This window comes from Pyxicephalus adspersus, chromosome 1 (assembly GCF_032062135.1).
Source record: "Pyxicephalus adspersus chromosome 1, UCB_Pads_2.0, whole genome shotgun sequence".
Taxonomy (NCBI): Eukaryota; Metazoa; Chordata; class Amphibia; order Anura; family Pyxicephalidae; genus Pyxicephalus; species Pyxicephalus adspersus.
The window spans coordinates 32,937,885-32,951,658 of NC_092858.1; the positions used below are offsets into that span (position 1 = coordinate 32,937,885).

General features: G+C 38.0%; 1 protein-coding gene across 3 annotated transcripts in view; it reads left to right on the plus strand.

The window, feature by feature from the left end:
- TNS2 (tensin 2) overlaps nt 1-13,774 on the plus strand; it is a 102,816-nt gene that overhangs the window by 37,692 nt on the left and 51,350 nt on the right. Inside the window, exon 1 of one of the 3 annotated variants that reach the window (XM_072405681.1) lies at nt 11,019-11,167. The exons of the other annotated variants lie outside the window; for them this stretch is intronic. Within the exon in view, the coding sequence (XP_072261782.1) occupies nt 11,102-11,167 (66 nt within the window). The 5' untranslated portion in view covers nt 11,019-11,101. Of the gene's footprint in view, nt 1-11,018; nt 11,168-13,774 lie in introns of those variants that run through there. 3 annotated transcript variants of the gene reach the window in all.

The following is a 13,774-nucleotide window of genomic DNA, read 5'->3' on the forward strand; positions in this document are numbered from 1 at the left end:
GCGTCTTATAGTCCGGAGCGTCTAATGGTCCGAAAAATACGGTATAACACGGGAACAATTTTGAACAAATTTTTTGTTGACTTCAATTTTTAAGTTTATTTACACTAAAATAGGTATGATGATTCTGAAAATGCAGTTAGTTTTCTTCTATTACAACAGGTTTTTTCTCTACAGCTTATAATAATGCGGTTACTGTAGCATGGATTTGTATAGGCTATTCATTTACACGCAAGACAGTGTGGTAAGAGGTTATGCGCTGCTCTACGTAGTGAACAAGGAAAATTTATTTTTCTACTTACACACGTATTTCCTTTCAGGTCATGTCTGTCTCTGCTGTTTCTCGTCGTAAGTGCCTAAACAACCCTGATTCATTTTGTTATATATCTGTATGATAGTTTCACCATTCCCAGTCAAGGGGCGAACATCAGCACATTTGTAGAGCAAGCCTATTTGGTATATTTTAAAGTTTAACTTGGTGATCAAGATAAGTCTTGGGCCCCTCATAAGGTGTGCAAACAGTGTTTCGGAGGTTTACGAATGTGGACAAAGGGAACACGTGATAAGATGTCATTTGATATACCTATGGTTTGTCGAGAGCCAGGAGATCGTTACAGTGACTGTTACTTTTGTATAGTTAAAACGTCAGGATATAACAAGAAAAATAAATGTAACAGAGTATCCTAGTCTACCATCGGCTATACGCCCAGTGGCTCATTCAGATGAAATCTCAGTGCCGGTTTTCGTTACTCTACCCTCTCTGGAAGAACATGAATATAGTGAAGAACTAGGTGACAACAATGATGAAGAGTTTGAAATTGAAGAGGACTCTGTTGATAAGGGATTTGATCAGCATGAGTTGAGTGATTTAGCACATGATTTGGGACTATCGAAGAAGGCTTCAGAACTCCTAGCATCAAGACTGAGGGAGAAAAATTTACTTGAAAAAGAAACAAAGGTATTGTACTTTCCAACCAGAGAAATTGTTTTTCTGTAGTACTTTTGGAACTGATAGTGGCTTTTTGTATTGTCATATAATACCTGGTTTAATGGAGTAATTGGGAATTCCAATCTATAACTCAACTAAATGACAACAATTCATCGATACCTCAAAGCGGAGCTTAAAGTGTCCCCTCCTTCACAATGGCAATATAATTGGGCCAGTCCCAAATGGCCATTCAGTTTCTCTTTGTAAAGAATATGCAGACATAAAGAGAGTCATTGAGTTGTTGCAATATCACCAACACAATTGCGTCATCTGTGTTGACCTTAAAATGGTTTGCTTCCTTCTTGGTCAGCACCACAGATACACCAAGTATCCCTGTTATCTGTGCATATGGGACAGCAGAGCTAGTGAGAGGCATTGGGTGGAAAGGAATTGGCCTCCAAGATCTGCCCTAAAACCAGCTGATCCAAACATTCTACATGAGCTGCTTGTTGATAGAAAGAATATTATAATCCCACCTCTGCTGGGTCTGATGAAGCAGTTGGTTAAAGAGACTGTTTCAAGTACCTCATTTTGGCATCTCCTAGCCTGTCAATTGAAAAAAAAAAACACTGGTGTGTTTGATGGTCTACAGATTCGGCAACTCATCAAAGATGAATATTTCATCAAGACAATGTCAGAAGTCGAAAAGAATGCTTGGTTATCATTCAAAGCCATTGTCAAAGACTTTCTTGGAAACTCACGAGCAAATAATTATACAGAAATCGAGCATCAAGGTGCATTTTCTGCATAACCATCTTTCTAACTTCCTGGAAAACCTTGGTGCAGTCAGTGATGAGCACGGTGAACAATTCCACCAAGATTTGAAGGTCATGGAGGGACAGTATCAGTCCAGATGGGATGTACATATGATGGCTGACTATTGTTGGAGCATCCGGGGGGATTGTCCTAACACTGAACACTACAGGAAAAGCTATAGGCGTAAATTATTATTATTATTATTATTAATAAACAGGATTTATATAGCGCCAACATATTACGCAGCGCTGTACATTAAATAGGGATTGCAAATGACAGACTAATACAGACAGTGATACAGGAGGAGAGGACCCTGCCCCGAAGAGCTTACAATCTAGTAAATTCGTACCTTAACCGCTTACCCGATTCATTTGGAAAGGTTTTACTGAAAAATAAATGTCACAGAGTAACAATAAATCCTTTGTATGAACAAAATAAATTTAAACAAACAGTACATTCAAGTTATTATTTTTTTTCATTGAATGTAAAATTTGTATGTTTTTTGACAAAAAGGGAACCCTGTATCGTAAAAACTCGATGTGACAGCAAAAATTGGGGTCATTTCTGGATTCACCACCCAAAAATTAGTAAAAAAGTGTAAGATCTAACTTAACAAAAAATGCGTTCCCCAGTGTAATATTTTAAAGCACCAAAATATTGTATTTGACCATTGAAAGTCCCATTTTTTTTTTTTACATTGTATATTTATTTTTGGACATTTATATAGTGCCATTCTATACACACACACATGCGCATATTTTGTGTCTTTAACAAATTAGCATTCCTTGCTATGTGTAATATACTGTATATGGAATTTGAATTCGCATTCTGCTCTAAATGATGTATTGCATTTTTTTCCTTGTAGATTATCTAATGAATAAGAGAATACTTCCAATACATCCAAGAAAAATTCTTGGATGATGTTTGTTTTGTTATCGTACCTCAGCCAAGTTTTTCTAAAGCTGAATTTTACTAATGGGTGTTTACTTCATTGAGAGAAATCTGTGTGCAAAATATTTATGTCATCACAGCATTAGTCATATTGTTTTCTGAAGCAGCAAAATGGGGAATGAGTTTGTACCTATCAGTATTCCTAGAGGAGAAGTACCGTATATGTTTAAGGTGAATAGAAGTTGATCAGCAGTGCAGCTTGACCCAAACACGAGTCCTTCCACTGGTTCATGTATACACCACTAGATAATTAAAGAATCTAACATGCACATCTATTTAGTAAAGAAACATTTGTATGAGATCTAAATTTCACTCCAATTAACATACTCCTCTGTACTATCTCCACCTACTCAATACAGTGAGCTATTGTATCCAAAGGGCACCAAAACTCATTCTATAGCAACAGCATTGGAACTGACACCACATAGCCCAAAGTTTGTGACTATCTGACCAAAAAACCAATTTGAGCTTGTTAAAATTGGACATTGCTATGGAGTAGTGGCCATCCCCTTTGTGTGATAATTGCCTGCTCTGTTCATAGAAGGCTTTACATAAGATTTTGGAATATGTATGTGAGAATTTGTGCCCATTTAGCTAAACATTTTTGAGATAAGGCTTTGTAGTAAAAGAGAAAGCCTGGCTCTCCGTATTCCCATTCAACCTAAAGATCTTCAAATAGGTAAAGGTTAGAGCTCTGTGCCTTCCAAACTAAACTCATCAAATTTGGCTTTGTGGACCCTAACTCAGTAATTTGGTGGATTCTCTCCTTTCCTTGCTTCCCTGATTGAGGTAGGTTGCACATTAAGAAGAGGCTGCAGTTATGCGGGGATTGAAGAGGTGTAAGGGGGTTCCAAGGTGAGTTGCAGATGTAGAGGGGAGTGCAGTGGTGTGAGAAGGGTTCAAGGGAATGAGGTGAGCAATGGTGGAAGTGGTTTCTGGATATGGTACATGGTATGAGATACTTTACATAGTTCTGATGGACCTCAGGGATTTTATTGCTTATGTGTCAGGTCAGGAGACTGAGCCTATGCTGCTGTTATTATTATTATCAATGATAACGATTTTTTATTAGCATAAAAATGTGGTAATTTATTGCATTAACATCTAGCATATGAACTGCAGAATGTGGGGTTAATGTACCAAAGTTGTAAAGGTGGTATGCAAAGTGGATGTTCATAAATAAAGTGCGCTTGTGTTTATTTATACTGAAACTAGAATGTGATTTGTGTAAATATAAGCACTATATATTCTTTTTCTTTAAATCATTTAAAGTGTATCAAGAGCAAAGCTGGACAAAACTAAATTATGGAAAGGGAACACCAAAATCCAGACTTTGGAAAAGTTGGCAAATCATTCTTGTTTGAATGCACAGAATGGAGAAGCACATGAAAGACCATAGGAAAATTGTATGATATATCCTTAAAGGATATCTGTGGTGAAAGAAACAAGTAGATGGCCTTCGGTGATCTCTTAAAAATGAAATCTCTTGGTTGTGATGTCTAACCTCATTCTAAACAAATGCTGGCATTGGACTCACACAGGCTTTTATGTTTCTCTAATAACAGGATCACTTTAAAAACATATGTACATGTTGGTTTGTGGAAAATTCTTCGAGTTTGGATTATGTGCAAATTCCACAAGTATGGATCTATTTACAGTGATTTTTATTAGCCAAACGGCTCTTTGCGTGAAAAGTGTCATACTATTGTATATTATGTCTCCCACCCTTCAAAAAAAAAAAAACTATTTCCTTTCAATGACTTGATCAGGTGATGGGGCCATACAACCCTACAACAGGTCATGTTCTAATGGTATTAAATCATGTTTCAGGCAAATTACTACCATATGTTCAGTGTCTTTCAAATACATCTATATTTAATACATAGCTGAACATTGTTACTCGTTTTGTAAACCAGAGTTTAGGATCACCTTAACCCCAATTTCATCATTATTTTTATAGGTTTCTTTGGATTTTTTTGGAATGTAGTAATAATGAATGGAATAATATTAATTTGTATGTCATAAAAATAACATTTTTGGGTGTTAGGATTTCTCCAATAGTATAATTGACTATGAGGTAAAACATAAGGTGTAATGTTTATTTTAGGCAATATGCAGTTTGGAGGAATTATCAGGCGGGTTTGCCTATTGCAAATCAGGTTCTGCTTTAGAAAAGAATTTGATTCATGCGCCCATAGTATAAGCAGCTAACTGAGAAGGTCTCGCAAATATCTAAAACAGATTTTCAATTAAACATGCCCAGTTAAATTCTTCCAATTTTTTATACGCACACCCTTTTCCTTCTGTGCACAAATGGGAGGATTTACACGTGTGCGTGTTCATTGACATGTATTGGTAACGTGTTGTACATAAGTTTAGAGGGGTATACTTTTTAATGCATATCAATGCTGTAAATGGTTGCGTCCTGAGCTTTCATCATATCTCAGGGCAGAATTAAGTAATGTCGGGTCCCAGTGTTCATGGAACAGTGTGAATAAGGCTGGATTTACATTACTCTGCCATTACATCTTGACACCTTCTCATTCATTGGTATTGGTCTGCCTGTCATCCTAAAGCATTAAACTGAACCTGCCTTGTTTTTTTGCTTTTCACAGACGGTGTGCTGGTAAGGTGATTAGGGTGTCATTGAAAATAAATGATACCACAATAGACCATGGATCATGTGTTTCTTAAGGCATACACCTTATGGGGGCTAAAGGTTTCTTCCTTTCCTACCACATGATCATATTTTGATCTTACAGCTGTTTTAGGCTGTAGTTGTGGCTTGGTGCTCTTGTGAGCACTCCCACTATCCAGCATGCGGGATAATTAATTTACTAAACAAACTTCCTGTTTAGAGAAAGCACTCAAACAATCCATGCAGTCAGGGCTACAACTGAGTTTGTCAGACAAACTATGCTTGCTTTAATTGTTAGGTGTGTATATGAAACTTTTTTAACTGCTGAATATAAATCAGCACAACAAAGGGGTAGTAAACACACTGATTTATCAATGCTCTTCAAGACTGGAGAAGATAGATTATCACGGGAGAACCTGGGTGATCCAATACACCTGCATTAGATTTGGTCCAGGACTAAAAACATTTGACCAATAATAGGAAATGATTTTTAAAAAATCAATTCCAGGTTTGCTGGATCACCCAGGTTCCCCCATGATAGTCTATCCTCTCTAGTCTTGGAGAGCTTTGATAAATCAGGCTCATTGGGTACTTGTAAGGTTTTAGGTTTGCTCTAAGAAATGGTTGACGGAATGTTTTCTAATTACATGGTGCTACTAGTAATTGTTGTTTTACTAAATCTCCATCTCAGTTTGTTTTGTTTTTTTCATTTATGTGTGACACAATTTATGCTTTTTTCAAATCTAAACAAATTGAATTGTGAAATAATATTTCTTCTCGATGCTTGACAGGATCTGAGCGATATGGCAGGTAGGAAATAGGAGATATAGCCAGAGGTTAGTCAGCAAAGGAAATATTCTTCTTTAAATATATTTATTTACAAGTCTTATGAAGGTTTAGAAGTGAAATGTATTTAGATCTTTGCACACATAAGGCATATAAAGTTCTGTGTGCCAAGTGAAGTGAAGGAATTTTAAAAATATGTTTTCTTTTTGTGCCAGTAAATGGAAGACTGTGAAGAGGAACATATCCACTTGAACAGATTTATCTGGAAAAAACAGAGTTGCATGGGAACATTAGTTTCAATGATGTGTAGTGTTCACTTCCTGGCCAAAAGCCTGTAATATATAACCTCTGTTATCAAAAAAGAAAGACTGAATATTCTTCATGTTCAACTTCTGGTATGTGTAACCAAGGACAGTCCACTGAGCTGTTCAATTATTGCTGGAGTTTAGCTCCTTTTGTATATAAATTTAAGTTACCAGAGAATGTACTGTGATTTAGACTTAGACAGGTGCTTTGACAAGCTGTGCTGGTCTTTAATATTTAGTATGAGTATTGGTCATTGGTAATTTTACTCAAACCACCATCTATTTCAGTAGAATAAAATGTTGTCATGTTGTAGATAGGGCTCATGTCCGCCATATTCGTGTCAAGTAACTGGACTACGGGACTATTTCACAATTCAAATTGGTTCCTTATTCTAAAGTCCACATTACTACTGTATCTTGTATTGGGTGAAAGTCAGAAAATCCACATTACTACTGTATCCTGTAATGGGTGAAAGTCAGAAAGAGGAACCACTAGAGCTACAGCAAAATGCATTGAAAGACAATCCCAAGTGTCAGGTATTTCATCATAAGTTTTCTCAGGAAAATACATTGGTGTGGGTTTATGTCCTGCCTTTGACACTATAGATGGGTTGTAGTTTTTTAATTGCGGTGTTTTTTGGAAGTCCTGTTGGAAATATTATCCTTAGCTTCTTGTCCCTCAGACACAATTTGACTTATGAGGGTATCTCTCCGAAGTGTCTACAGAACAAATGTCCCCACTGGAACAAAAACCTTCCTCTCAGCGATCAGAATTTTAGATTTTTCCTCGATCAGGGATTAAGGTCACCAGGAAACTTTTAGAAAGTAAATCTCACCAGTGGTAACAAAGTCAGGGGTTTTAACCCTTCTCTATCCAGAAATGCAAAAAAAAAAAAAGTTTAGGTACACTTTGGTATTACAAAGGATTTTGTTAAAATCTTTTCCTGTTTCACTATATATATATATATATATATATATATATTAAAAATGCATGTTTTAATGCAGGATCACTTCAATGGCAGCCCCCAGATTTTGCAAATAGGAACACTGGACATTACTGACCTGTTGTGGCCCTGGGGAGGTCTGAGCGATATCACCTCTGTCTCATGTGCACTGTAAATCCCGCAAAAAAAAGTGTGTCATGGGATATTAATGATGTCACCCACACCCCTTGGATTCCATGACAAAATCTATGCTGTGGGGTTGGGGTGCTAATGAGCAGACCCTAAATTTGCGTGAAAATTTCACCTTGTTTCTATAGGCAGCAGTTCATTCATTGCACACAAATACAACATATTCTATTTTCTTTCAGTGCACATCAATGCAGCACATGCAACATTGTATTCTTGTGTAGGAACTCCCCAACACTGCTCATATGAACCAGCCCTGGCTGGATTTTCTGGTTAAGTACACATGCTAGGTTGATTTTTTATTTTCAAGGAAAAGAAAAATGTGTTGTTGCTTAAAGCAACCACATAACTTGTAGTTCACAATGCCCAACCTACTCTTAGATGACATTTGGAATGTGACTGATTGCTATGGACGGCATAAATACCTCCAGAAATAAATAGGCCCTGTAGTCCATTGACCTTTACCATTGAGATGTTTATACCAGAGGACAGTTGTTTCAGCAGAATGTGGCTACTATGAGGAGGACAAGATTGTTCACAGAGAAGCCGATCTGTAGTTTATTTTTTCAACAATTACGTCTCTGCCTGAGTACTTTAAACACATAAACATGTAAAGTGCTTCTAATTGGCACTAAATTGTATGATAAATGGCTGAGATATCAGAAAGTTTAGATTTTTTTTCTACTTTTATACCTTGAAAGAGCTTAATAAAGCATTCAGTTAAAATGACATTCATTATCTGGAGGAGTAGTTTTTCAAGTATGTGATGGCCATGGACAGATTCTTTTTTGGACCCTATAAAGCATCTTTTAGGCTGACCATACAAACATGGAAAAGTCCATCTTACCCAGCTTTAAAGCAGAACTAAACTTTGTTGATGTGGGTGAGCTTTTGCCACGATCAGCAAGTATAGCACACACTAAGGGCCCTGCAGCGATGGCAGGTCCAGGAGCTTTTCACTGCTGCACCCCCAATAAAAGTTATCTTTGTCGCCGTTGTAAATCTTTGCGCATTGGCCCTGATTTATTAAAGCTCTCCAAAGCTGGGGAGAATACACTTTCATCAGAGAGCCTGGGTGATCTAGCAAACCTAGAATGGATTTCTTCAGGCATTTGCTATTTGCCAGCAAATGTTTTGTCCGACACCAGATTCGTTCCAGTTTTGCTGGATCACCCAGCTTCACTGATGAAGGTGTATCCTTTCCAGCCTTGGAGAGCTTTAATAAATCAGGCCCATTGTCTTCAGCATCTAGGTCTTTTCATGACACCTCTAGGAATAAAGCTGGATTCTACACCACAATGTACAAAGCCACCAAGAGCTTTTCTCTTTTTGTTAAAAGTCTTGTGACTGGTGACTCATTTTTTGGTTTTTAGTTCCACTTTACCTTGATCATAGATGGCTTGATTTATAAATGATTTTGACACACAGATATATATATTGGCAGATCTGAATGATTTCTTTTGTCAAGTACACTGTCAATCTTTCAGCAATGTCTGTAGACTATAACTAAGCTTTCATCATAACTGGATAGAAGCCGGATGCTTCATCCCCTGGGAATGACATCTGAGCAGATAATGGGAAGGTTGCACACATCTTTGTTACTTTTTCTGGTTCGCTGCAGGTTTTAGTTTTCTGTTGTTGCAGGTTTGTTATATTTACAGGTCACATGTGTGGACTAATATCCCCAGGTTAGTTGTTGGGAGTCTTGAATTACCAATCACTAATAAAGGGCAGTTGCCTAATTTCCTAAACTATGGAAACATTGGATTCAAGCTAACCAATAAGTTGGTCATACAATTTAAAGTCTTTTAGTAGAAGGTTAGTAACATGCTTTTAACTCACCACATACCTTCCAATTTGACTGTACAAACCATTGTCACGTTTTACATGTTTCAATACTGTATTTTCCCATGCAGTGCATGTACCTGTGTTTCATTGAGACAATGCAGTGTTTGACATGAAAAGTTCAGATGCATTCTAATGGGAAAATGCTGCATCTAAGGAAAGCCTAAAAAAACACATTGAGACAGTACTTCATTACTTTTTTTTATAGCTAGTCAAATGTTGTGACTGATGTATGGAAACTGAAGGCAAAATAGGAGTTATTATCAAAAAACAGTTTTACATTTTCAATTTTTAACTTGTTACGCAAAACTCCTAGATTGCAAGCTCTTTTGGGTCCTCAGGGTCCTCCCGATCTCCTGTGTTATTGTTTGTAGCTGTCTGTTCTTTGCAAACCCTATATAAAATAGCTCTATTTATGTAAAGCGCTGCGTAATATGTCAGTGCTTTATAGATACAGTTTATTATTAACCAGACTCCTTGTACACACTCCTATATCTATGTCTGGACTACTGTAACCTCCTCCTCTCTGGTATTCCACTAACCCCACTCTCTCCTCTACAATCTAATATGAATGCTGCAGCCAGACTCATCCGTCCTTCCCACCGCTCCTCTTCCGCTGCATCTCTTTGTAGTTCTCTCCATTGGCTTCCATTTCACCTTAGAATCAAATTCAAGCTCCTGTGCTTTGCTTTCAAATCTCTCCACAGTTTTTGTCCCACTTACCTTTCTGACCTGGTAAAAAAATACTCCTACTACTAATACTCCTAGCCGCTCTCTTCGCTCCTCCAATGACCTACTAATCACTCTCTCACTCATAACCTCATCACACGCACGGCTCCAAGACTTTTCTAGAGCTGCCCCGACTCTCTGGAATGGTCTTCCTCGTCCTCTTTGCTTTGCTCCTACTTCCTACTTATTTAAAATAGCTCTCAAAACCTTTGTCAATCTTTTCAAACGTGCCTACCCATCTTCTTCTGAAACCCTCACTACTTTCCACCACTCTATATCTTCCCTCCTATTGTGTGTTACTTCCCCCACCTCCTAGATTGTAAGCTCTTCGGGTCAGGGTCTTCTCTTCCTGTGTCACTATCTATATCTGACTGTTGTCTGTCATTTGCAACCCTCTATTTAATGTACAGCACTGTGTAATATGTTGATGCCTTATAAACACAGTTTATTAATAATAATAATATTAATAATAATAAATGAATTGTGGTTGGTTGCTCAGGACAGCTCATACACATTTTCCTTTAGATGGAAGAAATGAATCCCATGTGTGACCGCCAAATGTATAGGAACCAAACCTGAGGATTGTGAAACAAGAATAAATGAGAAAAGCGCTATTACTATTAGCAAACTGGTTTGTTTCATTCAACGATCACTCCTGTATACTGCCAACTGACGGCTATGGGCTAATTTGCTTAACGGGATGCAGTTCCTAAAGTGAGCAACTTTAGTAAAAGTTGGGATAATAACTTCATAGTAACGTGTTTGATAGAATGCTTTTATACGGCTACCCTGGTCATGTACAGATCCAAATTAACCCCTGCATTGTTACTACGGGGGGGGGGGGGGGGGGCCAACATCACATCCTCTGTCCGCCCTGATCAGCCACCACTCCCTGCGCAGCCCCCCAGCCTGGTTACACACAGCTCCTACACCCTGCAGCCTGGGAAGCTGCAACCGGGGGCTTCTCCAAGTAACCATGAAGCCTAGGAGAACATTTCAGGATGTGCTGAGAGGGCTAAGCAGGAGTTTCAACTGTGCCACGGTATGGAATGGGGGCTGCTGTTCTTTATATGCATTACAACGGTGTAATATAAGAATATGTGACATTGTAAGTCTGTGGAATTCCAGTTCATTCTAGTGATGAGGAACATGGAAAGAGATGTGTGAAGTTGTGTAGAGAAGAAGACATGAGTGTGATACCCAGGAGAGGTCATGTAGTGTGATGGTTCTCTTCTTCTGTCAGGTTGGATTCTGAGAGAGCAGAATGTAGGAAGAAGCTGTGTATGACAGCGGAGAATCTCATAGTGATTTCACTCTGGGATACAAGCCTATTGAAGAACAATTGTGTACTATTTAAGGAAATTTCTAAGAAGAATGTGTCTCTAGAACAAGGGTCTGAATGATAAAAACTTTAGGAAAAAAGAACAATTTCCCTTAGCAAGCGGGCAGGTTTCACCTCTGATTTGCAAAAGAACATTAGATGTGGAAATAGTTACTATGAGCAATTATGTTCTGTTTTCAATAACCAACCAGTCAATAATGTTTTATTGTGATAAGATGATACTAGTTGTTATGCAAACTGGATGACGCAAATGCTAATTTTACGAATTGTGGAGGAGGTATCTACAAAAACCAATCATAGGCAACACAAAATTTTCCCGTCACAGGCTAGAGGTTAGTTGATTTAGTCAGCAAGTCTGTTTTACTTTTAAAACCACATGATCGGTGAAAGTGTTTAGTGTTCTAGGTCATATGTTCACTACAGAAAACCCTCTGCGACATACAAATAGGCATGAAGTGTCACACGACATTCCATACATGTCACAGCCGTTTGATTGTTCTCAGCAGTAGCCAAGGGATTGCTTAGTAAAGACGCCGTTTCACACCACTTGTGTGGCAAAGTTCCATAAGGTTGCCATTGTTCCCTTGTTTTAAAGTGTTTCTTCATTCCTGAGAAGCCCCTTCTCCTTTTTTACTACATTAATTTTCATACAGTTGGAGTCCATGTATAAACCGGAGTTCCTACATTTGATGGAATGGAATTTGTCTCCTTCACACTTTATGTGCGTCTGCACCTGCTGCTTTACAATAGAAAAGGGTGCATGGATAGGTTGCCTGGATGTGCACCTGCTACAGGGGCATGATTTTTTAATTTTTGTGATTTTTATGAAGGATAGTTGTCTCACATCTTGCTTTCTGTATCAGAGAAATTGTAAAGGTTAAGCATTACTTGTTTATGATATATATTTATGTTTTGAATGGTATATCATGAGAACCTGTATTGACATGCATGAAAAAATAAAGCGAAATACAGGTCTGGAAAACCTTTTCTGGATATTCTGCTGGGCTCACCTAGCAAGAAGTCTTGGCATTTGGTCATGTGATCTCTGCTGAAGTAAAGGTTCAGGGTTCACTTTGGCTGATTCTTCTCTACAGCAAAAACTTTCTGGCCAAATGCTTAGGTTTTCATTTGTGCAGACAGCAGCTAACTGTTGGAGGCCTCTGTTAGTATTTTCTATAGAAAAGGTAATGACAACCATTACTAATAATAAAGGTATAGTTATCTTTTATATTTAGTTTTGGTTCAGTAACTTGCTGAAAAAATATTTATCCTCTGCCAACAACTTTCTCCATTGAAAGCAGTGGTTTGTAAAAGAAGCATCTCCAACAAAATATGTTTTTCTCCTGCTTTCTGTTTACATAAATTTCAGGTGTAGCTCCTTCAGCCCACTGAGCCACTATGGTACATTGGGCAACTGCTTAGAAATCACAAAGTTATTTTATCCTGGCCAGTGTATGGTCTTCTAAAACAATTGGAAGTTTGATTTTGCTGCTCTTTCTAGCCGTACATCATCGCTATCTCTAGTTCTGTTAGAAATATCTCCATTCCCTTTACTCTATGACCAAGACTTACTAATTCAGTAAACCAATGGGAGTCAATGTACGGAGACACTATCCTGACCACCATGAGTGAGGCTACACTGACCACTGGTCTAGATTGGACTTTTATTAGGCAGGTTGTCTACTGGATTACTTTAAAAAAGGTTGAAATATTAAGGGAAAGTAAGTCACCACAAAGCACCTGCTTTTGGCCACTAGAGGTAAAAAGTCTAATTATCATGTGTGGACAGTGCTAGGTACTGCAGAGATTTTACCAAAAAGTAGGGTTTATGTAGCAGCTGGTGCACCAAGAAAATGTTGCCTTGAGCCTTGTAGTTTGTAGTTATTTCTCTTGGATATACGGCAAACTGAATGGCAAATAAAGTAATATTACAACTGCAGGTATGCTTATGTTGTACACTTTCTTTCCAAATATATTAAAGATCACAGCTTTCCTTTATAGTTGGACAAGCAGTACACAAGGCTTCTGCTCCTACATAGCAGCCCTAAAGAACCAGAGATACATGGGGCCTGATTTATTAAAGCTCTCCAAGGCTGGAGAAGATACACTTTCATCAGTGAAGCTGGGTGATGCAGCAAACCTGAAATGGATTTGTTAGCAAATGTTTTCAATCCTGAACCAGATCCATTCCAGGTTTGCTGGATCACCCAGGTTCACTGATCAAAGTGTATCCTCTGCAACCTGGGAGAGCTTTTAAAAAATCTGGCTCATAAGTTGGTAATGGTTGCAAGGGCATCTCTACCACAT